This window comes from Mauremys reevesii, linkage group 2 (genome assembly GCF_016161935.1).
Source record: "Mauremys reevesii isolate NIE-2019 linkage group 2, ASM1616193v1, whole genome shotgun sequence".
NCBI classification, from domain to species: Eukaryota; Metazoa; Chordata; order Testudines; family Geoemydidae; genus Mauremys; species Mauremys reevesii.
In genome coordinates, this window is record NC_052624.1 from 15675199 (window position 1) to 15703142 (window position 27944).

Below are 27944 nucleotides of genomic sequence, written 5' to 3' on the forward strand. Positions count from 1 at the left end.
TTATAGGAAAAGGCACAAATAAGGAGAGAGGAGAGAGCTAAGAGGAAGAGGAGATTGGACGATATAAATACCTTGAAAACTATGGGCTATTCAGAGCGAGCCGCTAAAAAAGCACTTCACCGGGCACAAGGAAACTTGGACCGAGCCTTTCAGGTAAATCACTTTCAAGACTGGAACTCTCATACAGTAGACCTTTTCCACTGGAAGCCATAGAAATACAGCTGCCAAAAATGCGTTTTCTAGACGTTTTCTTTTTCTCTTATTGACTCACTCTCTAAACTGGTGAATCAGGCTGTCATGCTGTGTGGAGTGTCCCGTGAGCAAGAATGCCACCCTTGAGCAGTGTGATAAGAAGCAGGGCACAAACCCCAAACTGGTTTTGAGTGCTATATTTAGATTTCACCAACAAGTAACAAGTATAAACTCCTCAGGCACTGTACAGCCTTAATGTGGAGTCACAGACAGTCCCCTTGGCCATTCTGATCTATTTTGCCCCCCAGGCAAGCTTGACTTTGTGATAGATGGTCACTTTACACAAAAGATCACAAAATATCCAGGTTACTCCTAGTCCCAAAGGACCAGTCACTTACCCCAAATCAATTTGCACCTTAGATCTCACACCAAAGAGAACGCTTGTAGCCAGCCCTGTAACAAACTAACTAAAGGTTTATTAACTGGGGAAAAGAAATGAGAGTTATTAACCAGGTTAAAGCAGGTAAGCATATGCACACAAATAAGTTACAATCTTAAGTTCAAAAGGTAATAGAAGCTTCTATAATAAAGAAGCTTTTATTCCATTGGGGGTAACCCAAGCCAAGCAGCTTGGGGATCTCTTGTTTATGTTTAGGAATCTTTACCCCTCAGAGTCCATAAAAAGACCCTAATTCCGTATGGTCACAAATTTTTATCCTCACCTCCCTAGCGTCCAAGCTGATGAGACAAGTGCTTCTGTGTGTAACCTCTTCATGAGTGGGTTGGGGGAGCAATCGACAAAATCTTTGTTCTGCAGTGGCCCATTTGGATTCAGTGGGCCTTCCTGGTGGGCAGTAGATAACACGTGTAGGAATCCAGCGTTTTGCATTAGTTGAAGTTTTTTTTTTCCTGTTTGGTGAGTTACGTAGTTTCAGAACAGATATTTTACAGTTACAGAGGAAACACTGAAGTAGCACTTTATAGCGTGGAATACAGATAGTATAAGTAGGATTAATACATGCAGCATTCCATAAAGTCTAAACATATCCTATAACAATTATATCTGTTTAACTGTAGTAACCCACATTGGTCAGTGTTCAGTGGGGCTTGGGGCCCGGGCTTGGGCCCTTGGCATGAGCTGGCACATGGTCTGCCAGCATCACATAGGCTAATCCTTTTTTTAAACACAAATGTTTCTTTATGTATTTACCAAGATAAACACTTGTCCCAACTTCTAGACACTTTTACAAAACTTCTAGAACACAAGGGATACAAAAAATAAATTCAGCAGGCTAGACTCATTCACATATCAAAGATTAACTTGCTAAAAGACTAAAACACACTCCTGCCCCCAACATACCAGCCCTCATCCAGTTCCCCTTCCAAGAAAGCCCTGAAAGCCAACAAATTATGGCTACTCTGGACCAAGGGGAAAATGAAAAACAAAGTCAAAGTCAGATGGGTTCCAGTTTGAGTGTTGCTTTGGTAGTATTGTACTAGGAGAGGAAGTCCCAGCTAGGTAAGTCACAGCCAACATCTTAAACAACCTAAAAACTAATAGGCAGCCAATGCAGATTCATGGAGCTTAGGACCAGAAGAGGCCAGTTTGATCATCTAATCTGATCACACTAGTGTCATGTTCTCTCTCTAAAGAAAGGATGACTAGTAGCATTTTTATTTAGACAAAGGCTAATACATATGGGTATCCTGTTTTCTACATGTACTTTACTATAGGACACTAACTTTCAGTTTATGGACATTTCCATATCAGAAAGAGTAGACAAACTTGGACAGATGTTAGACAAAATCAATAAAAAAAAAAAGATTTTGGGGCAGGTCAGATTGATTTATGTGGAAAGAACACAATAAAATATTGAAACTTAGGCCTGGTCTAAGGGGGGAGGGGGCCGGGGCAGGGGTGAGCTAAGTTGGTCTAAAGTTACTCAATTCAGCTATGAAAATAGCGTAGCTGAAGTTGATGTACTTAGAGCTACTTACCGCTACTTATCTTCACTGCAGAAGGTTGACTGCTGCCACTCCCGTCAACTCCATCTACGCCTCTCTGGTGGAGTACCGGAGTCAATAGGAGAGCACTCGGCAGTCGATTTATCGCATCTTCACTAGTCTTCAATTGTCTTTTAGTATGCGAAGGGTATAAACTAGATTCCTCTCTCATTGAGAGTAGTACAAGTGGGCAGGTACTAGGAATTCAGGCTGATGATCTGCCTAAATTTTCAACAGTGAGATCTGTTAAACACTGAAACAATCTTACAAGGCAAGGGGTGAAAGACCCAAGATACAACATGAGGTATCACAAGATATGTAAGATAAATTTACTCTAGGGAACAGTATGGTGAGATATTAACTACATGAGCTAATGAGTCTTCCAGGTTCTGTAATTGTGTGTACATCTCTTTTGAGGAATACTACAACCTTCTAACTTATACTGATCGCTGTCTCTTTCTGCTTTAGATTCTTCTTGATGAACCTCAGTTACTCTTGCTAAATGATGATGATAATGCTGATCCTATGGCCCCACACCAGTTTCAAGTTCCTAAGGAAAGTGTTGACCAAGTAAGTTATGTTTTTTTTCTTAAAGATGGAGTGTATGGTAGGTTTGGGGGTTTTTTTTTGAAAAATGAAACCAGTTTAATTCTGAAGGATTATTTCATCCCATTAGCTGTTTAAACATACCATGTTAGATCTTCCTTTGTAAAGCCACAATCATGTTCTACCCCCCTGCCTCTGGCACTCATCAAATCCCTACTGATCTTCATCTACCACTTGGTGCAAAGTCATGAGAAATCCTGGGTTGTGAATGCAGATTCTAGAGGCCTTGGGTTCTTCTCCTCTGATATAGCGGAAGTAAAATTCTCTTTTAATGTTCTGACTCAGAGATTGGAAATACGACTTAAAAAACCAAACCCTAAACATCTTGCAATATTTGGAGGGGTCAGGGAGAAAACACTTTGTAGGCAGCTGCCCTGCTCTAGTGCTGTTCAGTAGTCAGTGTGATGTCACCAACTGAGCACATGCTGGGGTATCTAAGTAAAGCTGGATGACTTAGAATATCAGAGTTGGAAGGACCAATCCTCAGACAGATTTTTGCCCCAGGTCCCTAAATGGCCCCCTTAAGGATTGAACTCACAACCTTGGATTTAGTAGGCCAATGCTCAAACCACTGATCTATCCCTCCCCGCTCTCTGTCAGCACATGCCAAAGAGGAGGACAGCACTTCAAAGAATCAGTAATAGAAGAACTAAACAGGCACATTCAGATTGCTGATGTGGAATACTCTAGACTGTACAAACAAGTCAGTCTCTCAGACTTAGGGGGTTTTTGTTTTTGTATTTTGTCTAGTTGATGTATATGGGTTTTAATCGCGAGTCAGTGGAGGAAGCTCTGAAAGTCTTTCAGGGCAACATCCAGTTAGCTGCACAAACGCTTGCTCATTATGGAGGAGTTCTTCCTGCTGAGTTGCAGCTGTCACCCGAACAGAGCACTCCATCAGAAGAATCCATTTCGTCAAAAGATTCTCCTACAGAGTCTGCAGGTAAGACTTGTGGCATATGACAAATATGGAGGGGAAAATGATTGCTGAATATTGAACATATTGAATGATTACCTTGAATATCTCAAAAATCACTCAAGCTTTTAGTAGCGTGGTGTCTAGTAGATAGACGTTATTAGGAGCAGGCTTTGGGCTGTGACAGTGTGCTGTCTGCCCAGCAACAATAAGGAAAATCAGAGGAAAACAGAACACTTACTAACCAGCTGAGTGCAAGAGAGAAATGCAGTCCATAGCTACTAGGAATGAAATGACTGCTTTAAAACTGCAGCTCTTTAGCTCTGACATATTTAAGGGGCAGCCTTCAGAAAGGTGGGCTGGGAAAAGTTTTCCTGTAAAAGGGCCACCCTACCCTGGAGGGGAGTTAGTAAGGACTGGGAAGATGCAGTTTGGTGTTGTGCCTTCCATGACTTCAGCACAGAGTGTTTGTGTTAGCTTGTTATATGCAAAACATCTGAAAACAAGCCACAGAAATGCTTGTGTGTTTGAATCCCAATGCTGAAGAATCTCTTGCCCCCTACACTCCACCAATAACACCAGCTTCCACCATCCATTTGTACCTCCAAAGGGGAGATGTGGAAGAACACCTTTCCCAAACTACTCCATAAAACAATTATCCTTTCCTCCTTCAAATCCTTCCTTGAGACCTTTCTTCTGTGGAGCAGACAGGAAACTGTTAATGGCCACATGGATGGCCCATGGGACTTGCTGATATCTAGTTACCAAGCTTTTATTTTTTGTAAAAAGTCTCAGAACAATCAGTCTGAGCCTACAGTCTGAGCCTACAGCTGGCCATTTTAAACCTCTGGTACAACTGTAGGCTTTGTCCTCCTTCTCCCTTCCATTGGAGTGTTTGTTACACCCACCTGATGTGTCTTGTCCTAAATTAGATCGTAAGCTTTTCAGGGCAGAAACCATGTCATCTTATGTGTTCGTACAGCACCTAGCACTAGGGGGCTCCAATCCTGAATGGGGCCTTTGGGTACTACCATCATGGAAGCAATAGAACGCTATGTACTTAATGTGAGTTAGGGGCAGAAGAGTGATGAAAATGGCACATCCTAATTAAGAGTACACCTCTACCCTGGTATAACGCTGTCCTCGGGAGCCAAAAAATCTTACCGCGTTATAGGTGAAACTGCGTTATATCGAACTTGCTTTGATCCGCTGGAGTGTGCAGCCCCGCCCCCTCCCGGAGCACTGCTTTACCGCGTTCTATCCGAATTCGTGTTATATCAGATCGCGTTATATCAGGGTCGAGGTGTATGTCTATGCTTAAAACACTACAGCGGCACAGTATCGGTGCTGCAGCTGCACCACTGTATCACGTCAATGTAGACACTTGCTACAGTGACGGGAAAGGTTCTTCGGTTGCAGTAGGTAATCCATCTCCCCAGAAAGTGGGAGTTAGGTCAATGGAAGAATTCTTCCATGCACTGTCTACAGTGGGGGTTAGGTCAGCCTAGCTACATGTCTAGGGGGTATAAAAAATCCACACCCCTCAGAGATGTAGCTCTGCAGATGTAAGTTTTTGGTGTAGAACAGCCCTAAGAGCTGCTCCTTGCTGAGGCCTATCTTAGGGAGTATAAGGACTAGAAATGTTACTACGCCCTGTGCAAAGGAGGGGTGAGAGCTTACATCATCTCTTCTTTTCCTCCCCTCCACCATCTCTCTAAGGGCAGGTCTACACTACGGGGGAAAATCGATATAAGATACGCAACTTCAGCTACGTGAATAACGTAGCTGAAGTCGAAGTATCTTATATCGAATTACTTACCGTCCTCACGGCGTGGGATTGACATCCGCGGCTCCCCATGTCGACTCCACTACCGCCGTTCGCGTCGGTGGAGTTACGGAGTCGACATGAGCGCGTTCGGGGATCGATATATTGCGTCTAGATGAGACGCGATATATCGATCCCCGAGAAATCGATTGCTACCCGCCGATACGGCGGGTAGTGAAGACGTACCCTAAGGTAGTCACAGTTTAACCCCAACTTATTACAATGCCACCTAATGTACAATTAAGGCTTTTCTTACTGCTTAAAAAAATTGGTGCATCTCACCCCGGACATCCTTTGATACAATAATTTTAAACTAGTTCTCCAGTGAAAGGTTTATAAAATTAGTGCGGTTGGCAAAAGAGAGTTTCGTGGGAAGTTGATTTTCAGAGAAGAGATGATTTTTTTTTCTTTTTGTTTTTTTTTTTGTAGGTACTTCTAGTTCATCAACGGATGAAGACATGGAAACAGATGTAGTCAATGAAATCTTAGAGGATATTCCAGAACACGAAGAAGATTATCTGGATTTAACTCTGGAAGAGGAAGAACAAGTTATTAAAGAATACTTAACCTATATGCATGAGGGACAACCCTGAAATCTCATTACTCACCATTCAGTTACATGAAATTACTTTGGCTACCTATCACATTTTGGACTCTTGAGTTTGGATTTAGATACCTATATCCTCAAGCTTATCTTTTGTCAAATGCCTTACATTCAGTTCAATTATAGATGAATTATTTAATTATCAATTAATTACAACAGTGCTCAAAATCTGCTTTTTTTTTTTTGGTTTATTATAATTTGTCATAATCAGCATAATGATGAAGCAGAAACAAATATTTTTCTGAAAAACATTGTTTAGTAGAGAGTTGAATATATATTTATATGGGTGTGAAATTAGCCCATTTAATTAATATAGCAAATAAAAGCATTTTACAGCATTTTGCATCATCTGTTTTAAAACAAAATCTACATTTGTAAATCAGAAACCTAGTTAATACATTTATAGAGCTGTCAGTTTACAAAACCAATTTCCTTCTCTTTGAAGTACTGTTTTCCAAAAATCACTTACAGATCAGTTGTGTATGAACTGATGATGTCTTTTCTTCTCTCTGTTCATGTCAGATGTTGCAACAGCGACTAATACAAATAAAACATATGGCGCATCTTGCTTTTATTGAGATTTTTTTCCATACTTTATACATAAAAATATTCTTTTAAGAAAAAGGGCAGTTGGAAACAGCTGGAGAGATCATGCCCCATCTTTGCCTCAGGGTGATGGGGCTGATTTAAACACTTTTCTGTAAAAATTGGTGGGCATGACGTAGGGACACATTTTGCAATTTATAATCACACAAATTCTCAACAAAATCACCCTTGAGAGCCAAACGTGATCCGTGGACTATAGATTTGACATTCCTGTCTCTATCTCAATTTTTAGATAATTTAAACATGAGGAGGAAACAAAACACAGGCCAGCTAATAAAGACAGAAATTGGGCCAGGCTCATTTCACCTGTCACTTTGTTGCCTTCAGAAATTTAGCCCAATGTTCCTTCCTAATGCTCTTTATCTTCCTTTTGATTTTGACACTTAGCCCTCTTCTTTCTGGTGCCCCTCCAAATGCAACTGCTGAACGGAGATGTTCCGTTTTTGAGATCTGTGGTGGTGCTGTAGCCCTACTGGTCCCATGAGACTAGAGAGACCACATGCAGGAGGCAATATCTTTTCCTGGCCCAGCTTCTGTTGGTGAGAGAGACAAGCTTTCAGGCTTAAACAGACCTCTTCTTAAAGTCTGGGAAACTGAAGAGCTCTGTGTAAACCCAAAAGCTTGTCTCTCACCAACAGAAGTTGGGCCAGTAAAAGATATCGCCTCCCCCACCTTGTCTCTCCGTTTTTGAGAGGCTATTTGGGAACAGAGAATGTGGTGTCATATTTTCATTAACTTCATTCAATCAGTAGAGGGACCCAAAGTCCCATCCATTGTGTCAGTTCATTTAAATGGCCCTACTTCAATGAGGAAAACAGTGATTGGGAAAGGAGGGAATATGACAGCAACATGTGGTGTCCATAGTCGTCTGTATCTAAACCCAGATGAAGCCCCTTCAAAGGTTAGTTTACTGCCTAAGCTGTACACACAAGTTATGCAGGGGTCGGGGGGGGAATAGCTCAGTGGTTTGCACATTGGCCTGCTAAACCCAGGGTTGTGAGTTCAATCCTTGAGGGGGCCATTTAGGGATCTGGGGCAAAAATTGGTCCTGCTAGTGAAGGCAGGGGCTGGACTCAATGACCTTTCAAGGTCCCTTCCAGTTCTAGGAGATTGGTATATCTCCAATTATTACCTGTTAATTGACATGTGCTGGAATTCTAATGAAGTAACCTTCTCTGGAAAACACAAGGACAGTGGCACCCTATGGTGCTGTTAGAACAAGGAGGAAACATGGAGCTATAGTTTGGTCCACCAGTATAACAATCTTCAAATTCCAGTATGAAGCACATTTATTTGATTTAGTACAAAGATTTCTTTTAGTCATGGCAAATATGGATGAGCTATTACAGCTCACAGCAATGATGCAGACAGTAGTAGTATTTGTATGGCTTTAATATTTGATCTTATTTACAGCTTTTGTACACCAATACAATGGACAGTACAAAAGTTGTATGCAATAGTTATGCACTTTTGAGAATGCTGGTAGCATACCAAAACCCAATAAACTGTGGCTGGAATTAAACAAACCTGAAAAAGATCAGCCCTGGGACTACCCTAGAAACAAACGGAAGAAATAGGATGTCCTCCAAGACAGCTGGACAAAGGAAGGACAAGGAAGTCATTTAGCCCTGGGGGATTTGGGCTTGAGCCTGTGATGGGCTGAGAACCCACAGCTCTTACTGAAACCAGTGGGAGTTGAGGAGGCTCAGTGCCTGGCAGGATTTGAGTCCTTAGTGAATTGATACTATGTTACCAGATAGCACTTCCCACCAAATGATGTAGGTGGGGGTAGATGGACTCTTAGCTTGATAGAGTGCAGAGTGAATAGCAGGAGTGTGCATTCAGTTCTGATGGAACTGTGCACTTCTGCTTTGTGCTTTCCTTAAGCATTGACGCTTTGCTTACGCACGACAGTACACTTTAAAATGAAACGCTTGCCATAGGGAAATTTAAAATGTACTATTGAATGTGCAAGGTCATTCCAACAGAAACAGTTCCACCAGTCATGTAACTAGTCCAAATGGCCCATGTGCAAATAGTGAATATCTGCCACTGGCAAATGAGCTGCCGAGTAAGAAGTACGAGTTGAAGTCTAAGTAATTTCAAACATATGTTTGATACTGTGATCTGCTTACAAACAAGAGGAAAAACTCAAGTTACTCATTCACCCAACTCTGATCCAAGGGATCATCTCCACCATTTATCGTTATTCCCCAGCACTATGTGCTGCTGCAGGGCAGCCTGTTAAGTTCATGTAAACATGTACAGTATTGTTTTGTTTCAAATTTTCTGTAAGGGTGTAGGTGCACTTTACCAATCAGAGAAAAAAATAAGCCTTTACCGGTCCTCCAGCCAGAACTCCTATTTATTCATCTGAACTGCTAACACACATCAGCGAGCTCACAGACAGCCCATGAATAAAGTGAGCCTCCTGGCTGTTGAGGAAGGAACCTATGAAGTGGGCTGTAGCCCATGAAAGCTTATGCTCAGCTAACTTTCTTAGTCTCTAAGGTGCCACAAGTACTCCTGTTCTTTTTGTGGATACAGACTAACACAGCTGCTACTCTGAAACCCATCTTATAAATGTGTTCCCCGCTCCTCCCCCTGCAACCAGTGGTTAGTACAGAGCTGCATAGCAAGATGGAGTAGTGGCTAACAGTGGTAGAATACAGGGCCAGTCCTGCTTGCAGGTAGGTACCTAACCCAGCAGTTCTAGATGTGTTCACACATTAAGCTGGAAGTATAATTTCAAACTGGTGGAGACAGCCCCAGGCTAGCTCTGGACAAGCAAGCTCAGGTCATTCGCCTGGAGCTAGAAGGTACACCTCTAGCTTGAAGTGTAGACATACACCTAGTATGCATTAAACACACAAACTTCTGTCCCAGCCAACAAAGTAGTGGTGGCACCTGCTAGACGTAAGCAACAACTGGTTTAAAAAAACCACCTGCATAGAAAAGCAGGATTGTGCTTGTTTAGCCAAGCAAAAGGAAGGCTGAGAGGGACAATGATTGTGCTCTATAAATACACTGCATGGATAGGGTGGTGCTAATAGCATGGTAGGTTACAAGCTAGTTAAGCTAATAGACCAGGGGTCAGTAACCTTTCAGGAGTGGTGTGCCAAGTCTTCATTTATTCACTCTGATTTAAGGTTTCACGTGCTGGTAATACATTTTTACATTTTTAGAAGGCCTCTATAAGTCTATAATATATAACTAAACTACTGTTCTATGTAAAGTAAATGAGGTTTTTAAAGTGTTTAAGAAGCTTCATTTAAAATTAAAATGCAGAGTCCCCGGACGGGTGGCCAGGACCCGGGCAGTGTGAGTGCCACTGAAAGTCAGCTTGTGTGCTGCCTTTGGCACACGTGCCATAGGTTGCCTACCTCTGTAATAGACAATGTTGGTTCAAGTGCAAATGGGGGTCAACTGGCCATGAATAAATTCAGGCTAGCCATTAGAAGGTCTCTAAGCAGTAGACGGATCAGTTAGTAACTTAGTTTGTTTCAAGAAATAAGCTGGACAAAGTTATGGGTGTAATTGTATGAAGGGGTTACTTGTGGTGGTGGGGGAGGGTAGGGCTCATGTCCATGTTACGCTCATAGAAGCGCATGCTTCAGGGTTTCAGCCAGCCAGCTGGGGAGGGGGTCAGGAAGGGATTTTCCCCCCACCCTCAAAGTAGTCAGGGAGAGTTTTTGGTGGGTTTTTTTTGTTTTTTTTTAAATCTTCCTCCAATGCATCTGGGATGACTCTCTCTCTCTCCCTCCCCATCCCAACTTCCTGCACCTGTCGCTCCTCAGCCTTGGGGAAGAGGGTTGGTGGGGAGGGGAGGTGCGGAGGTCACTGTACATGGCACTGTTCCCCTGTGCATCTGGACTCCCTCACAACCCATGCCCAGACACACACCCCAGCTGAGCCTCACTCCCCCCCTCACCAAGTGCCCACACACACGTGAACCCCCCCACTCCCCTCCTGCACCTGGGTCATGTCAACAAGTGCCCCTGCACCGACCCTCCCACCCCACTGAGCCCCAACTTGCTGCACCCAGACATCCACCTCCACTAAGCCTCACTCCCTCAGCACCTGGATTCCTCCCTGCTGAACCCCCATCCTGCCCACATCCAGCCCCCCCAAAGATCCAGACCCCCTCCCTCAGCTGAGTCCCAACCACCTTCACCTGGACAAACACACCCCTGCAGAGTCCCATTTCCCCTGCACCCCCCCCTCACACACACAGACACAAGAAGCCCCTGTGCATCCAGCTCGTCCACTGCCTGCCTCCAATTTGCCCCACACAGAACCCTCACCCCCAGACCTGGATCCCCCACACTAAGCCCCTCCACACTTGGCTCCTGCAAGGCAGAGCTGCTTGCCCCACACCTGGATCAGTGGCCAGGGCTGGGCATGCAAGTGAGACTCTGTTAGTCTCATTTACTGTCTTGGCACCTTGCATGGAGGGGCAGGGGCCCGGGAGTGCGCGGCAGGCCTGGCCCTTGTGAGGGTCAGGTGATGCCCCACTGCCAAATCTGGAGGGGGCACGGGGTGTTCGCATACCTTTGTGCAGCCAGGGCCCTGTGGCTCCCTTCCCCCCCCCCCGCCCCCGCCATGCTGCAGCCTCCACATTTCTTTATTGACAAATAAAATATGCAGCATTTAAAAATGTTGCACACAGGATTTTTTTTTTTAATGTAGAATTTTTAATTTTTTGGCACAGAAGTCCCTCAGAAGTAGTAGGTGCTTGGCTGGTTCTTGTTCAGGGGCTAACTGATCACCATATGTGGTGTTGGAAAGGGACTTTTCCTCAGGGTGGCAGTGACTGTGAGGGTGGTTGCTTTCCATTGTAGTAGGTGGCTACCCAGAATTATCTGGGTCTATCTCAATCATTTCTCTGCCACTGCAGCACCTTGGGCACTGGTGCACTTCAGGCCCTCCTCTTCTCTGCCTGCAGCACATAACAGTCTCCTGTGGGTTGTAATACTTCACTCTAATGTGGGGTGTTGGGTTTGGGGGGGCTGGTCCTGGATGGCGTTGTGGGCCTGTGATATACACAGGGTCAGACTAAGTGCTCTGGTGGGCCTGTGAAATCTGAGTATAGCTGTGCTGATCCTGTCATTGGGCAAGGAGAGAATTTCACCACTTCATTTATAAGAGAGAGGAAAAAAAGCTAGGCCTGTGGCAGCTTGTTACAATACTTCTAGGACAACCCTGACCATATGAGCACCTGCTACTTTTCCCCACAGGGCGAGGCAGCAGGCTTTGACCCAAGGCCGTCTGATCCCCAGTAGCCATCTCACTGCCTGCACTACAGGAACAACCGATGGCGATGTGGGCTGTTATCTTTGTGGCCCAGGCACTATGTGAGGGGTTCAGTATGGCACAGGCTCTGCCCCAGTTTACACACCTATCTGCTAGAAAGGATAGAACCGTAGGAGTAAAGCTGCCTTGGTTGCATACGGTGCATTGGGAGGAGAGCGTGGTAATGGTTAGGCTGAGCCCAGCCCTTACAGGCAGTGTGACTGAGCGGTGGCAGGTACTGCGCTACCAAAGAGCTAGGTTCTGATTATTTGTAAAATGGAGGACATCCCATTCTCCTGCCTTGGGTGGGGCAGGGGGGGGGAAGGGAGGGATGAGATACCTCACTCACTAATAAGGGTTGTGCTGTGCAACAGCTAGTGAGAGCCAAGAGGTGAAAACAGGGTGTCCCGGCTCCCAGGACAGCACGCTTGTCCCAAGGCTGCAGTGCATTTTGTGGCTTTGTCAGTCAAACTCAGCAGTTTAAAGAGTTGAGACGTTGGCAGTCATACAACTGCAGCAGGCAGGACATAAGAATTTAGGGACCGTCCTGCTTCACCAGTAACAGACTTGACTCCAGCCCATCTAAGAGGGGAAAGTGAGGGCATGTTTGTAAAGTTCACATGATTTTTCTCGTTCTGCTTCTCCCCTTCCCCTCCCTTTCTGACGGCCATTTGTCTGCAGCCAATCCTATGTATGCAGCAAGCAATTACAGATAAAGGATTCAGTTTCATCTACAGATGCCATGTGTTTATTACCCATTCACAAAGAGCATTACAGCATTTATCTGCCACAATACAGAATAAATAAAGCCACAAAAATAAAAACACATGGTTAAGTATCTGTTTCATTGACTCTACAAAGTGTGCTATAGCTACAAAAAACATAAGGACACTTGAATATTTATGGCTCAGTGATTACCAAGACGCAGTAAACCTGGTAGAGATGAGTGTGACACCCCTACATTTAGATCAGCAGGTCTCAACCTGTGGCCCAATTAGCACACAGCTGCAGCCCAACTGTGTGCTAAAAAAAATTCAAACTTTGCCATTCTGGTCTGGCGGGGGCAGGGCTGGCTGAGGGGGAGACTGCATGATGCAGACTGCTGAGGCGCTCCTGCCAGCAGGGGACAGGTGAGTGCCTCAGGGGGACAGGGGTGGGAGAGTGGGTCTGTGAGTAGGTTTCTGGAGGGGGCTCTGGGCAGTGAGGGGATGGGGGGCAAGGGAACTAGGGATTTGCCAGAGTGCTGCAGCACCCCCAGGTTTCTGGTGCGGGCTCCATTCTTGGTTCCCCTTTTTGGGTCCTGGCTGCCAGCCTGTACCGGGTACTCAGCTCCCGGCCAGAGCCAGGCCTTCCAGCTGCCTGGCCCCATGCAGCAGCACTCGGGTCCCTGCTGCTTTCCAGCCCCGCATGGCGGGGTCTGGATCCAGCTGCTGCCCAGCCCACACCCAGGGATCGGCTCCTGGCCCCACGCTGGGCATAGGGGACTGTGGGCGGTGCCCTGATTCTCAACTTGTGGCCCATGTAACACACTGTGGGCCACAGAAACAGGTTGAGAACCATTGATTCAGATGCTTATCCAAACCTACTGCATCCCTTTCCTTCAGGTACACCTAGGTGATCTGTAACAATTTCACTCTAGATCTTACACACCACCACCTTCCTTCCAACAGGTCCCCACCTTCTTCCATGGTAACATGCTCGTCATTTCAAAGCCCATATGGTCTCCAGGCACTCTCTAGATTTTGTCTGGCTCCTACGTCCCCTGTCATGAATTGGCAGCACCGTGACAGGTTCATGAGATGTGAAAGGCGCTCAGGCCCAGCAGTGAACAGGGCCTCCGGGAGGGGTGGGGGAAGGGGGCAAGTGGGGCAATTTGCGCCAGGCCCAGCAGGGGCCCAGTGAGTTGGGTCTTTGGCGGCATTTCGGTGGCAGGGGGCGCCCTTTAGTGCTGCCGAAGACGCAGAGCAACTGAAGGGCCCCCTGCCGCCGAAATGCCGACGAGACGCAGACCGCCGCCGGGTGAGTACAAGCACTGCAGCTCCCCCGCTTTGCCCCAGGCCCCCTGAATCCTCTGGGCGGCCTTGGCAGTGAATTCACTCAACCCTCCTCCATCACATCCTTCAGAACCAGCATCCTTACATGAAGCCTGTTGTCCTGCTTTCCAATGCCCACAACAAAGAAAAGCCCTTGCCCCCCCGACCTCCCCAGGGGAACTCACTGCCATCCTGCTCTCCCACTCGCGCTGTATGGGGAGGAACAGGCCTGAAGTTCAGGTTGGTCATTTGTTGGGTTTTTTTCAAAGCCCATTTAAATCTCTGCTCTGTTGCTCTAAGCTCAAGCACCAGAGAGACTTCAGGCATCTGTGTGCCTCAGCCAAACTCTCCTACATTAAAGTCATTCGGATCAGTGAGAGGCAAGGACATTATAACCCCAAGGGGAGCTGAGAAAATTCAATTCAGAGTCATCCTGCAAGGCAGCTTTCGCTTGCACATTCTGCTCCATCGCAGTGTGTTGTAACAGGCAATAAGAAGGGGAGGGAGCCTATTGGCTTATTACTTATTCCTGCCTCTCCTCCTGTCAGGGACCAGTGTGAGGCAGCAGTGGGGTGAAATACCACTGTACGGGAAGGAACTGGGAAGAGGAGTCTTAAATACAAATTATAATTACAAACAAAAATATAGGGGAAGGCATATTTCATGGACTGCTCTTCACAATGGCGTCTGACCCCATATTGCCCGTGGTCTGTAAGTCATCCACACAAGTTTCCTTTCCATTACAATGTACTATGAGATGCTGTGAGACATCAGTAATATTCTGAAGAGAGGCAGTTTCATGATTCACATGAATGGGAACTCTGGATTGAACACTTTGGGCAATGGAATTTCCCACCTCTTTCCAAGGTTTGGCTTATCTGCACCCCAGGGCACAGAAGATGGCTCAGTTTTTTCCTCTTTGACAGACAGTTTGTCCCAGGCAATCACATTAGTTCAACAGCCTCAAGTTCCCCATTCTCCTCTTGCACTGTGCAGCCAACTCTGTTATTGAAAAGACGGGACAGACTTCCCTTCTGAGAGCTCTTGCCCGGGACAGACCGCTCCTTCTTCAGGCGATGCTTGTTTCGCTTGCAGATTCCTTGTACGTCCCAGATCCTTAGCGTGCCATCGTGGGAAGCTGTGTACAATAATTCATTGTGAATCTGGAACAATAGGGTTAGACTTAATCCCATACTGCACATTTCAGAGTCACCACAATCAAAATGCAGCTTGGAAGTAAACAGGAGGTTTAGTCCTGTACATTTAAGGCCCAATTCCCCATTGCATGTCAGAGCACCTGGCAATCCAAGTATTCTAATGCCCAGGTAACTGGCCATGTCAGTTTCCACTGAACATATGGAGAAATCTACACTAAAATGTGCTGAGCTGGATGTTGAGTTTTTCAAAGTTAAATCCCCTCCTCACCTGAATGCAGTTGATGATGAACTTGTGTCCTCGGAAGATCCTCTGCAGGACGCCTGTCTTTGAATTGAAAGCTCGAGCGCAGGCATCACCACTTCCTGTAAACACTAACACAAAGGAGCAATGAGGCCTTTTGAGGATAGCCCTGTCACCAATCATAAAGAATCAGTTATTCAAGGAAAACAGTTTCTGGGCCTGATTCTCCACTTGCTCATACCAGTTTAGCTTCATGCACACCAGTAAGATTGCTCCCAATTTAGTCCTGTGTAAATGAGAGAAGGGTCATTCTGGGATGTATTAGCAGGAGGGTTGTAAGCAAGACACAAGAAGTAATTCTTCCACTCTACTCAGCGCTGATAAGGACTCAACTGGAGTACTCCATCCAGTTCTGGGCACGAAAGATGTGGCCAAATTGGAGAAAGTCCAGAGAAGAGCAACAAAAATGATTAAAGGGCTAGAAAACATGACCTATGAGGAAAGATTAAACAATCCCATTTTTTTCCAGTCTGGAGCAGAGAAGACTGAGTGGGGACATAACAGTCTCCAAGTACGTAAAAGGTTGTTATAAAGAGAAGGATGGTAAATTGTTCTCCTTAACCACTGAGGACAGGACAAGAAGTCATGGGCTTAAATTGCAACAAGGGAGATTTAGGTCAGAAATTAGGAAAAGCTTCCTAACTTTAATGGTAGTTAAGCACTGGAACAAATTACCTAGAATCTCCATTACTGGAGGTTTTTAAGAACAGTTTAGATAAACACCTGTCAGGGATGGCCTAGATAATACCTTGTCCAGCCTCTATGCATGGTCCCTTCCAGTCCTACATTTCTATGATTCTGTGGTCTTTCCCACCATTGCTAAGAACTCTGGAGCTCCAAAAGCAGAGTAGTGTAGATAATGCACCAGTAGCCACTGATGTTTTAATCACCATGAAATATAGGCTTGCTCTGAGCAGGGTTAGATGATGTGGGGCCAGACCCTCAGCTGATGAGAGTCAGCAGAGCTCCATTGGACTTCAATGGTGCTACCTTGATTCACTGTAGCTGAGGATCTGGTTCAGAATTCCAATGTACATAATCCACTGGGAGGAAGAAGTTACTATACACAACATGAAACAAAGGATCCTGTTTTATTAACATGGGTATCTTCCTCCAGGAGAGGCTGCCACGCAGCCCATTCAGGTTCATCCAACTAGCTACTGGCTTTACCCCTGAAACATACCCCACTCAAAAACATTTGTTCTATTTGTAAAGCAATCAGTTGCTGCTTCTGTGGCTACATTTGCTGTTCTATGCTACACACTCATTAACTCAGCCTAAATTCCTTCTAGACTTTGTTTCTCCCCGACACAACACTCATTTTTCAAAGTACTGAACTCCTCCTCAAGTCTACAGTTCCATCTCATGTTAAGTCTTCCTGACCACGTTCATTGCACACATTTAGGTTTCCCTTCCTTCTCTCTGTATGTTTCCCTGTCTATACATATGCTTTGACAGTCTCTAGAGCAGACAAGATATCCTTGGTTTCAAAGATTTTCCCGAAGCTTTCAATATCTTTGAACACCATACAGTTCCAGGGGCCCCATTCATTGCTGTAGTATCTTCACTAGTTTCTTCTCTTGCATCAAGCAGCGGAGGTGAATACCCTTCTGATTTTGAAAGAGAAACCGCAAACCCCAGTAATTAAGTATGAGTCTAACACTTTTGCTCATGATATATGAAGCGCGGCTTTACCATTGTTAGAATAAAGCCTGGGCTTTTCAACCAAAAAAGCTTACTATCAGCAGGTAGGATTTCTCTGTGCAGAGATATCACACAATCCTCTTTCTTCAGCAGTGAAAATGCATCTTCAAGCAACTCTACAAATTTCCTTTCATAAGAGCAGATTTTTTCAATTAACTCTTGTAGCTTAGGATCCTTGCAAGCAATACATCCTTTGAGTGATTTAAGGCCCAGGTTAGAGTTGATATTCCATTACAGTATAGGAGTTTATAATGACTGAAAATGTCCTGTCATGTCTATATTGTATACCACATACTATATGAACTATGGGAGGTTATTTTAAATTCAAGCATGACTAGTGATTTTGGGTGCCCAACTTGAGATACTTTACAGGGGCCTGATTTTCAGAGGGTATATGCTCAGCACCTTTAAGGAGTTTCAGGTTGGGCACACAAAAATCACAAGACATTTCTGAACATTTCAGACTATGAACAACTAGCTATTAATACACAGAGTAAGGACCATACCAACCAGCTTTAATGGTTGGAGAACATTCTCTTCTAATGGCACAACTTTTCTTAACTATTCCCAGCTCATTGACTTTTCCTATAGACAGACATTTCAGAATTAAGATAGAAAATAGGTGAAATCAGTGATCCTTGTATTTCACGCCTCATCATAAACTGCCAGTGTGGAAAGTTTTGTGAAACAGAAGGGCATCCAATGATTCACATTGTCTCCAGCCGCCTCACCCCTCAAAACAGATGACAAGGCATTGATTGACTACTGAAAGAGAGGAAATGGACAAACGTGGTAGTTCAGTATTATTTACTGGTACACCAAGCAACCTGTCACTATACATCTAGTGGCACAAGCTTTGCAGATCTCAAATTAAGCAAGGGAAGGCTGGATCAGCAACTGGATTGCTCTTAGCAAGTACATTTTAGTTCTCCCTTTCTTTCAGGATTTGCTTTTTGACAGGTATCCTTTATTTCCCTGAGAACTGTCATTTTGCATTTAAAGAGGTTACTTGTACATCAGAGCTTCACAGGGGCAATGTCAAATCAAGTTCAGGCCAACATTTAGATTGTATATAAATGAATTTGTATCCAAACCTACCTGCAAACCCAATAGAAAACCCCTTTTTTGGAGGGGTGGAGAAGAAGGGGTTAAAATTCAATGGAAGGAGCGGTTCTTAAACAAGATTCCCTGGCACTCTGCAACACAAAAACTGCAGCACAGACATCTGAGTTGACTAAATTCATTTTCACTGTCCGAGCCCAGAAATGTAAGAGAGAAACAAGCACAATCAGTGAAAGATAAATTGCACTGAAAAGAATCTCATTTTAATAAGTCTGTGGTGTTATTAGTTACAGAGCAAAGAGAAGATGCCTGGTTGTGTGGTTAGGATGCTAGTCTGGCCTTCAGGAGACGTGGGTTTAATTCTCAGCTCTGCTGTGGACTTCCTGTGTGATCTTGGGCTAATTGTTTCTTGCCTCTGTTCCCCAGCTGCAAAAATAAGACTTTGGCTGGCTTGTCTTTTTTCAGCTGTAAGCTCTCTGGAGCAGGCATCGTCTCTGACTATGTATGTGTACAGTGCTGAGCGCAGTGAGGCTCTTATCTCCACTGGGGTCTCTAGGTGCTACTGTAATAAAATCATATTGTAAACAAATGACTGGTTGTAAGGGGGAAGTTTCTCTTTTACAAGGTTAAAATGGTGTGTTTATTCTTCCCAAACAGGTCCCTAATGTTCTTCATTGCCCACTTTATGTTCTGTTTCCCAAATGAGACAAGTCAGCTGTCTCTCTCCAACACCTTTTAGCTTTTATTGTTATATTAAAAGCTAATAATACCCTTGTGAACACCTCTGTCACACTAACACCATGTTTCTCCCAGGTCTGGCTAAATATATCAATGCTGACTGCTTAGTCCCAGAGTGTGGAGTGCTAAGGAAAGAGAAGGGGATGAAAGGAAAGACGGCAGAGTGTGCAAAATCTGGCAATACTGGGGTGGCACCTTGGAAAGTTTGATTTGAACTTAGTGTATAATCTTTCAAGTGAGCCAATGTCCATCCATTTCCCAGCTTAGCTACAGAGCGAGAATTGTTTTGAGACTTTAGTCTTTCTCGTACTCTCATTAAACAAAGAAAGACCTCCCACCCCTTCAGCTCTCCTGTCCTCCTCCCCAATAGGAAGTAGGAGTTACAGTAGTGGATCAGACCAGCAGTGTATATAGTTCAGTATCATGCCTCTGGGCTTGTCTACATGAACACTTCTTAAGTGCCCAAGTACAACAATGAAATCAAGTTAGCTTACTTGATTCTGATCATGACCAGTCAGCCAGTGTGGACCAAGGAAAACCATATTCAGTATCATGTCAGCTAATCATTGTTTACCCATGATCTGTATGTCTGAGCAGTTCATATTATTCTTTCCCATGCGCATTACTTTGTATTTGTCAACTGTGAATTTCACCTGCCATTGTACTGCCCTTTCACCTATAGGGATGGACAGTTACTTCCAAATTACCCTACAACAATGCAGTTAGAGTTATTTGCAGGTGTCCAAGTTGAGGCAGATGTGGAAGAGGGAGCTGAAGAGGAGAGAGCAGTGGCCTTGTGGATTGGCTCAGGAAGGGCATTTCTTCTACGTTGCCTGTATGCAAGAAGGCATGGAGACCTTTATTGGGCAAACAGCACACCACGGCTATATCATTCGCAGATCAGGCCAGAGGATGATACATAAAAAGGCTCAGGATGATGACTATCTAGGATCAGCATTATACGTGATTCTGAAGCCAAGAACAAGAAGCATAAATGAGACATGCTAGAAGAGATAGCCAACAAAGGAATTCAGAGAAGGGAGAGGATATGGCCAGAAGTCTAGACTGTAAACTCTCTGAGGCAGGAACTATCTTCATTGTTAGTAGTGCCTAGTACAACGAGGCCTTGATGGGGTTCGTAGGCAAAAGACGTTAGTTATTTGCAGGAATCAGTGTGGGAGACTATGGGGGTCTGAATAGGAGTTTTAGCTTTCAGGACAAAGTAGATAGAATGTTTTGGAAGGGGAAAGAGCCAAGTTTCACAGATACACATTTTAGTTTGAGAACAATAAATTGTGCATTACACAAACCCAGTATCTTGCTATACCTGCGTGCTCTAGTGCTAGCTGGGGCACATGAGGATGGAGCCCAGCCACATCTTCAACCCATCCAGATATACTTTGAGATGTGCAGAAATAGAAGGATCCCACTGCAGCCAGGGAGTAGAAGCAGCTGCATTAATGTTCTGCTTTGGAGAAGTGAAGGCACCCAGCAGAGTGAGTGCCATACTTTGGTGCTCCATCTAGTAGCACTAGGGCAGGAGGAAGAGTCAGTGAAGATTTCACAAGATCTCACTCCTCACAACTATAATGTTACCTTTATTATTCACTTTTAATCAAAGGAAAAACATCCATAAATAGCAGGGAAAATGAGACAAAATTTGTGGAAAGGCAACTTACAGATTCCTGCATGGTATTTCAAAGTGCTAACGCTGTGTTTGTGAGTCTTGTATGTTTGGACTTGCTCCCCAGTGTCTGCTAACCAGCACTTCACCGTCTTGTCTGCACTTCCCGAATACAAGTATCGATTCACCAGCTGAGGGGGAAAGAGAAAAGAACATCGGCAATAGCCTCCAGGGAAAATTCAGGGAATTGCACTCAAGTGATTCATCCTCAGTCACATCTTCCAACTGAAAAAAAAAAAGCAATTAGCTTTTAGAGGGGGGTTTCAGCAAAACAGTTCTCTCTGAGCTGAAACATAATTGCCTGATCCTGTATTCTTTGCACAGCCACGTCCCTCATGGGACTTCTGGGCCCTAAAAATGGTTTCCAAATTTCAAACAAGGGAGAGATTAAGGGCCAGATTCTCTTTTGGTGAAAGTGGGCGCATCTCTCTTGAAGTTTATGGAGCTGCACTAGTAGAGAGTTTGGACTAGTTTGTCAGTTTATAAACGCATTAGACTAACAACAATTGGTAAATACGTTATGAGATCACAAATTTCAAATTTAAAAAAAAACCCTCAAAGAACAAATCCTAAGTGACAAAAGGCAAATTAAATAAACCAAGTCAGAGGCTAATGGGATAACAACAGACAAGGTCAGTGTTTTGAAATACTGTGTTTTCTTTGTAACTGTTTTGGATGTGTGTTTCCAGTATTGTTCAATGATGCAATAACATTTTTTAAAATGCTATTTTCAGACAAGATCCTAGAAGTGTTTCATAAATGATCTTAGCAATGTAGCAATTAAAACGGTTTCCAATATTATCTGTATTACAGCAATACTGCCCAGACTAGAGACTTCAGCTGAGATCAGGACTTCATTGTGCTAGTCACTGTAAATACACATAGTAGGAGACAATCCCTTACAGTCTAAACCAACAAGACAGGAAGGGCAGGATTACCTCCACCAGACAGATGGGAAACAGAAGCAAAGGGAGATTAAGTGGCTTGTGCAAGATCATGTAGCAAGTCTGTGGCACAGCTGTGAATTAAACCCAGTCTTCCTGAGTCATAGTCCAGTGCCTTAGCCACAAGGCCATCCTTCCTCTCATCAGCCTTCCCTAATATGGGAAAGATCTCACTGAGTTCTTCGAACATACAGATAAGGAAAATAAACCAAGACAAAACAGGCATCATTAAAATACTAAGATTGTAACCTCTTCAGAGCAAGGACTCTGGTTGGGCGCTTGTCTGTAAAGTGTCTAGCATGCAGCTAGTGCTACATTAAAAAAAAAAAAGGAAATTTCTGTTACCAAAAGTTCCAATTCAGAAGCCAGGGTAATCACAGTTTCACATATCAGGTTTTTAAGGGCTGGTAGGAACCACCTTGGGACTGATTTAAACACGTAAAGAAGAGGGAGAAACAGGTGGCAATCGGAAGGAAAAAGAGAACTTGCACAAGGAATAATGGCTTATTTTCCCCTATGAGCACACAGGTTACAGGCTGTCACGTCCAGAAGCAGGGCTTAAATTCAGCTGGAGCAGAGCACCGGTAAATATTTTAAAAACTTGACTCCTGTCTGATGGTGTTACAGTTCCCAACTGGGGGTCCAGGCCCTCTGGGGGGGCTGCAAGCTGGTTTCAGGGAGGCCCCCAAGCCCCCGGGCACCTCCCATGAGGAATGGGGGTGGGGGCTCTGGGAAATACTCTGAGAATTTAAGCCCTGTCCAGAAGATAACCCCTGCTTGATCAAACTCTCTCTGATGTCAAGGGGAGTCCTGCATAGAGACTGACTGCACGTTATGCACTAACCCAGCTTGACATGGACTTCACTTTTAGACCATGTCTCTACTCCTATACAATCACCCATTCCTTCACCACAAAGTAAGTTACTTAAAACACCTCTCCCCATCCTCCACCCCCTCCACGTGGCTATTCAGCCCCTTTGCTCACCTCTGGATTGTGCAGATAAATTTGATTTCCTTTCTGCCCAAAATCCCCTTTAGTGTCCCGAGTCATCTCTGTACCAAAGGGGCAAATCACATCTTTACTGCTTGTATAGTATGATGAGAACCTCTAACGACGATACTTAAAGTGTTTACGATGGGGCTGTGCTGCACTGGACGAGACTAATGGCAAACTCACACAGAAGGACCAAGATGCCTTTGAAGACACATGCACAAGCCCCACCGAATTCAAGAGTAACTGCTCATGCAACTGACTGCAGGCAGAACTTGGTACACAGGACCTCTTCCAAGGCCATGTCTCAGAAGCTCATAAAACACACAATTGCCCAAAAACTAGGAGTTTGAAATGTCACATCTCATTAAATTTCTGATGCCTCAGCAGTGGCACTACTATTACATCTCAAGAAGGGAAGCGAGGGAGTGACCTGCTGTATAAACACAGATTTTGAGCTACACAAATAGCCTGACAGAGCTAATCTGACCCCTAAGCTTAAAACCCAACCTAAGTGGGCATGGAAAAACTGTCACATTCCACTGCTACTTGGAAAAGGTTGGCTGGAGTTGGGATCCCGCTGGATTGTTCTTGGCCAACTCACGGTATTTCTGTTCCAAACATCTTACAAGCAGCAGAATCTACTCAACAAGAACAAATGCGAAGTTACAGCCTCTTACAGGTACATGCCGCTCTGCATTAACGGTACATTAGGTTATAGTGCTCGAGTTCTCCATTAAAGCGGGTGTGAAAACATTTTAGTCAAACAAAACAACAGCTACATCTCTTGGTTTGCTCTCCATCGTTATTTCTCTGCTAGAAATACAATGTGGCAAAAGAAGGGGGCTTAGCTAGCTAGTTAATGGAACCCACGGCATAACAGCAGTGAAAACTGTCCCTGAAAAGCCCTAGCTGTGATATGGAGGGATGAACTCTAAGAGTCTTTGTGAACTCTAGTTCAGTCTTTATTCAGTCTGTAGCCTTTGTGCCAAGAAGGGGACCAGTTGCACGGATTTATAGGCTTTTCTATGCTTTTCACAACTACAGCGTATGGGCATCACACCAATCTAATGAAGCTAGAGACCCACAATACCCATTTGATATAGAAAAGTATTATCAACCTCATTTTACAGACTGGGAAACTGAAGTATCAACACGTTAACTATTTGCCAAGGGTCACTCAGGAAGTCTGTGGCCAAATCAGGAACAAATCTCTCAAGTCCCAGTCCTTAGCCATAACATAACCCTTCCATTCCTTTTACTGCTGTTTTTGCAATAGGAACTGAAGCCACCATCTCATTGCACCGAGGGCACCTGTCAGCCATCAGTTGGTGACAGCTTTCACAAACTCCCACTGGATTTGAAGCTGTAACCTATATGGCACTCTCCACCCCAAAGCACCCCATATTTACCATGGTGATGTAATTATGAGATGTTTTGTACAAAGTATGCCTTGTGAGGTATCATTCTAAAAGTCTTGATCTGCTAAAGCTAAACATTAACATCTTGTTGGATTGTATGTGCTATCATTGTATGTGAAGTTATGAAATCTTGCTATGTGTGAGTTACTAAAGTATGATGTAAAGCACCCCAAACCAGCCTTTCAGGTACAACAATGGAGTAGCCAGGCACCCATCAAGGGAAGAACCCACTGACACAGGAACTCTGCATAAGGGGGGAGGGATAGCTCAGTGGTTTGAGCATTGGCCTGCTCAAACCCAGGGTTATGAGTTCAATCCTTGAGGGGGCCATTTGGGGAACTGGGGCAAAAAATTCTGTCTGGGGATTGGTCCTGCTTTGAGCAGGGGGTTGGACTAGATGACCTCCTGAGGTCCCTTCCGATCCTATGATAAGGAAGCCTCCTTCCCAGGGAGCACCAAGACAATGGAGAACGTTTGGCCAACAGAGGTGGACTCCTCCCTTCCACATTTATAGACTTTCCAGCAAACTGGAAGAAATTATAAAAGACAGGGAGCAACATCTTGATTTGTCTTCACTCCCCCATAACTCAACACTGAAAGAACCTATGGAATACAAAGGACTTTGAAAGGGGGAGGGGAACCCAGGCTGAAAAGCAGATGCAGCCTGCACATCGAGACTCTGTAAGCCAAGGTGAGATATTGCTGATTCAAATCCTATCCAGTTTGCATGAGACGTAGAGTGTGATTGTTTGATTTCCTAGGTAACCTGCTTTGATCTGTTTGCTATCACTTATAATCATTTAAAATCTATCTTTCTATAGTTAATAAACCTGTTTTATGTTTTATCTTAACTAGGGTATTTTTGAGTGAAGCGTTTGGAAATCTTAGCTCTGTTAACAAAGGCTGGGGCATATCTTCCCCACAGCGAGGGGGGGGGGGAACAGACTAATTAATGAGTTTGCACTGTACAGATACCTGTGCAGTGCAAGATGGTCCAATTCTGTGTTTATGCTCCAATAGGAGTGCTGTGATGGAGAGCTGGGAAATTGGCTGGTGCCTCCATTGTTGGTCCATGAGCGGCTTAGGTAAAGCACTCAGGTAACTTAGTGGGGTGTGTGGTGCCACCTGCTGTCGTGTTGAGTGATAACAGGGCCCAGAGGGACTGGCTGTGTCTCGCCAGCAGAGCAGGGGGAGAAGCCAACCCAGCTGAATAGTTAGGGGAGCACAGTGTTCCAACAGCTTCCAGGCTTTACCCTGGGGATACATCCCATCACAACCTAGATCTACCTCTCGTACTTGTGTGGCACCCATCCCTTTACTATCTGAGTGTCTCTCAACAGTCCTGTGAGGCAAGGAATTAATAATATCCCCATTTTATAGATGAGGAATTAGGGAAGAAAAATGAAATGATCTGCCCAAGATCATACAGGAAGTTTATGGTGAAGCAGGGAATTGAACATGGGTCTCAAGTCTCAGGCTAGCACCCTAACCACTAGACCATTCTTCCTAGATGTGAAAGATTCCATATATCATTACCAACTCTTGACTTACCCAATCCTGTTCTTTTATTCAAGCAAAATCTGTTTTCATACAAAAACAAACCATACAGACCAAAGAGAGTGAACTTTAGGGTGACCAGATGTCCCTAGTTTATAGGGACAGTCTCGATATTTGGGGCTTTTTCTTATATTGGCACCTATTACCTCCCACCCCCGTCCCGATTTTCACACTTGCTGTCTGGTCACGCTAATGAACTTTCTAGTTTAGTAAGGCCTCACCCATTTGTTTTTCAGAGTAATATTTGGTTACAGGGTATAAAATATGGAATAAAATACTTTAGGCAATCTCCTAAAAAATTCATTTGGCTAATGAAATGGAAAAATGACTTCAGTGTCAGGCTTGAGATATGCATTGTATGATATAGACTATGAAGTACGCAAAATCCTAAATTAGGTCTTCACTACAAAATGTCAAATATTCTAATTTTTAATTTATATTTGTTTCATTACAAAGATACAGATGCCTTATGCTGACAAGAGTGCAAATTAATTTTCCGTGATTTAGGTGGGGGAGGGAAAAAAAAAAAACTTTACACAACAGCTTTTTTTAAATATACCCAGGTCTGTCAACTCCTGATTTATAAGTGATCAGAAGATACAATTACAAATTCTAAGCCACTGGCCTGGAGAAGCAGTTATATCCTCAGAGCTGTACTTTCCTTGGCTGACTTTGGAGAAGCTTTATTCGCTTTGGCCAATTTCCCAAGAGAGCTCCTGTCAGGGAAAAGCATGGCAAACCACGGAGACATCTAATAGATTAGAGAGCACGGGCTGAGATTTGCAGCTCCAATATCAATGAGAAAAGTGGACACTGAAGTGCCTAATTCAAAGGAGTCTAAACATTTGAAAGATAATTAGCTAAAAAAAGGAGATGGCAACCAGCTGCCTGGTTTCAAAGCCTTATTTACAAATGAATTATATGGAGTGGCTATCACTGCACAGCTGCCCAGAACTCCGACCTGTTCACTCGCCCCATTGCTGAGAAAGACTTCTCCTCTGCACTCTGTGCCAGCTGAAACATTAGCTCTCACCTACGACAGAAGAATAGAACAAATTTGAGCATCCAGGCTACACCATTTGAGATATGCTATTGCATGAGAAATTTCAGGCAGACCAGTTTAGCACTAGCAAAATTAGGGCAGGAGCAAAACAGATCATAATGGTAAAATTGTTACCGCTTTAGCTATGGTGAGGTCATCTTCCGGGTGGCTCTGCTCTTGGTTGGGCCTCTAAAACACTACTTTAATACAAACACTACATGAATAGCAATGTTCCCATCCAGGCAGCTCTCAAGACTGAAGTGGCCAGTAATGGCTTAATGCTCAGCAGTCTGGTGGATCTGAATATGCACAGCAGCTCACGATTTCCCTTCTCTTTGTATGACGGCCAAAAATATCTGCAATACAACTGCCTGGCTGGTACTTATGCCAAGGCTCATAGACATGCGCTTTCCTCTCACAGGTACATCTCTGCCAGATATCAGAGGGGTAGCCGTGTTTGTCTGGATCTGTAAAAAGCAACAGAGTCCAGTGGCACCTTATAGACTAACAGACGTATTGGAGCATGAGCTTTTGTGGGTGAATACGCTTGTAATGGAAATTTCCAGAGGCAGGTATAAATATGCAGGCCTGAATCAGTCTGGAGATAAGGAGGTTAGTTCAATCAGGGAGGATGAGGCCCTCTTCTAGCAGTTGAGGTGTGAACATCAAGGGAGGAGAAACTGGTTCTGTAGTTGGCAAGCCATTCACAGTCTTTGTTTAAACCTGAGCTGATGGTGTCAAATTTGCAAATGAACTGAAGCTCAGCAGTTTCTTTTCAGCCAAGGAGAACAAGTTCACTTCTCAGCCTTTCAATCAGATCTGGACAAACATTATTGGTGTCAGTGCATCCAGGCACATTCCCAGCCACTCCTGTGTCTCTTCGCTTACCAAATTCCCAATTATCTACTTACTCACCACATCACTGGGCTGCATTTCCACAACTTTTCAGCAGGAGACTCATTTAAACTGAGCTTGCTAAATACAGAATCACTAATGGGACCAGTTCCTGAGGGCCAGCTATACGAGCTTTCAGCTGAGCTGGCCTTTCAAGATCCTATTCCAACCACATTCCTTTTAATGAGCAAAAAAAAAAAAAATCTGCAGACAAGAGGTTGTTTTCTGACAATAAGACCATAGTTGTTATGCTGGCTGGATTCTCAGAAAACAAACAAACAGTCCAACTCCTCCACTGCAGCTTGATCTCTTGGATTGGTGCTGAAACTACGCTTCTCTAGTACCCCTCAGGTACTGTACAAAAGTACATT

General features: G+C 44.3%; 2 protein-coding genes across 6 annotated transcripts in view; one reads left to right on the forward strand and one right to left on the reverse strand.

Moving 5' to 3' along the window:
* NUB1 (negative regulator of ubiquitin like proteins 1) overlaps positions 1-6721 on the forward strand; it is a 31652-nt gene extending 24931 nt beyond the window's left edge. For all 3 annotated transcript variants that reach the window (XM_039526121.1, XM_039526123.1, XM_039526122.1), the window contains 4 exons: positions 7-153; positions 2665-2766; positions 3553-3745; positions 5973-6721. In XM_039526121.1, coding sequence (XP_039382055.1) covers positions 7-153; positions 2665-2766; positions 3553-3745; positions 5973-6136 — 606 coding nt within the window. In that variant the 3' untranslated portion in view covers positions 6137-6721. The remainder of the gene's footprint in view (positions 1-6; positions 154-2664; positions 2767-3552; positions 3746-5972) is intronic.
* Positions 6722-14024: 7303 nt separating this feature from the next.
* Positions 14025-27944, reverse strand: part of WDR86 (WD repeat domain 86) — a 36085-nt gene continuing 22165 nt past the window's right edge. For 2 of the 3 annotated variants that reach the window (XM_039527333.1, XM_039527332.1), the window contains exons 5-7: positions 20720-20855; positions 15504-15607; positions 14025-15241 (exon numbers count right to left, since the gene is read on the reverse strand). In XM_039527333.1, coding sequence (XP_039383267.1) covers positions 15023-15241; positions 15504-15607; positions 20720-20855 — 459 coding nt within the window. In that variant the 3' untranslated portion in view covers positions 14025-15022. The remainder of the gene's footprint in view (positions 15242-15503; positions 15608-20719; positions 20856-27944) is intronic. The other variant, XM_039527334.1, reaches the window with a different exon arrangement.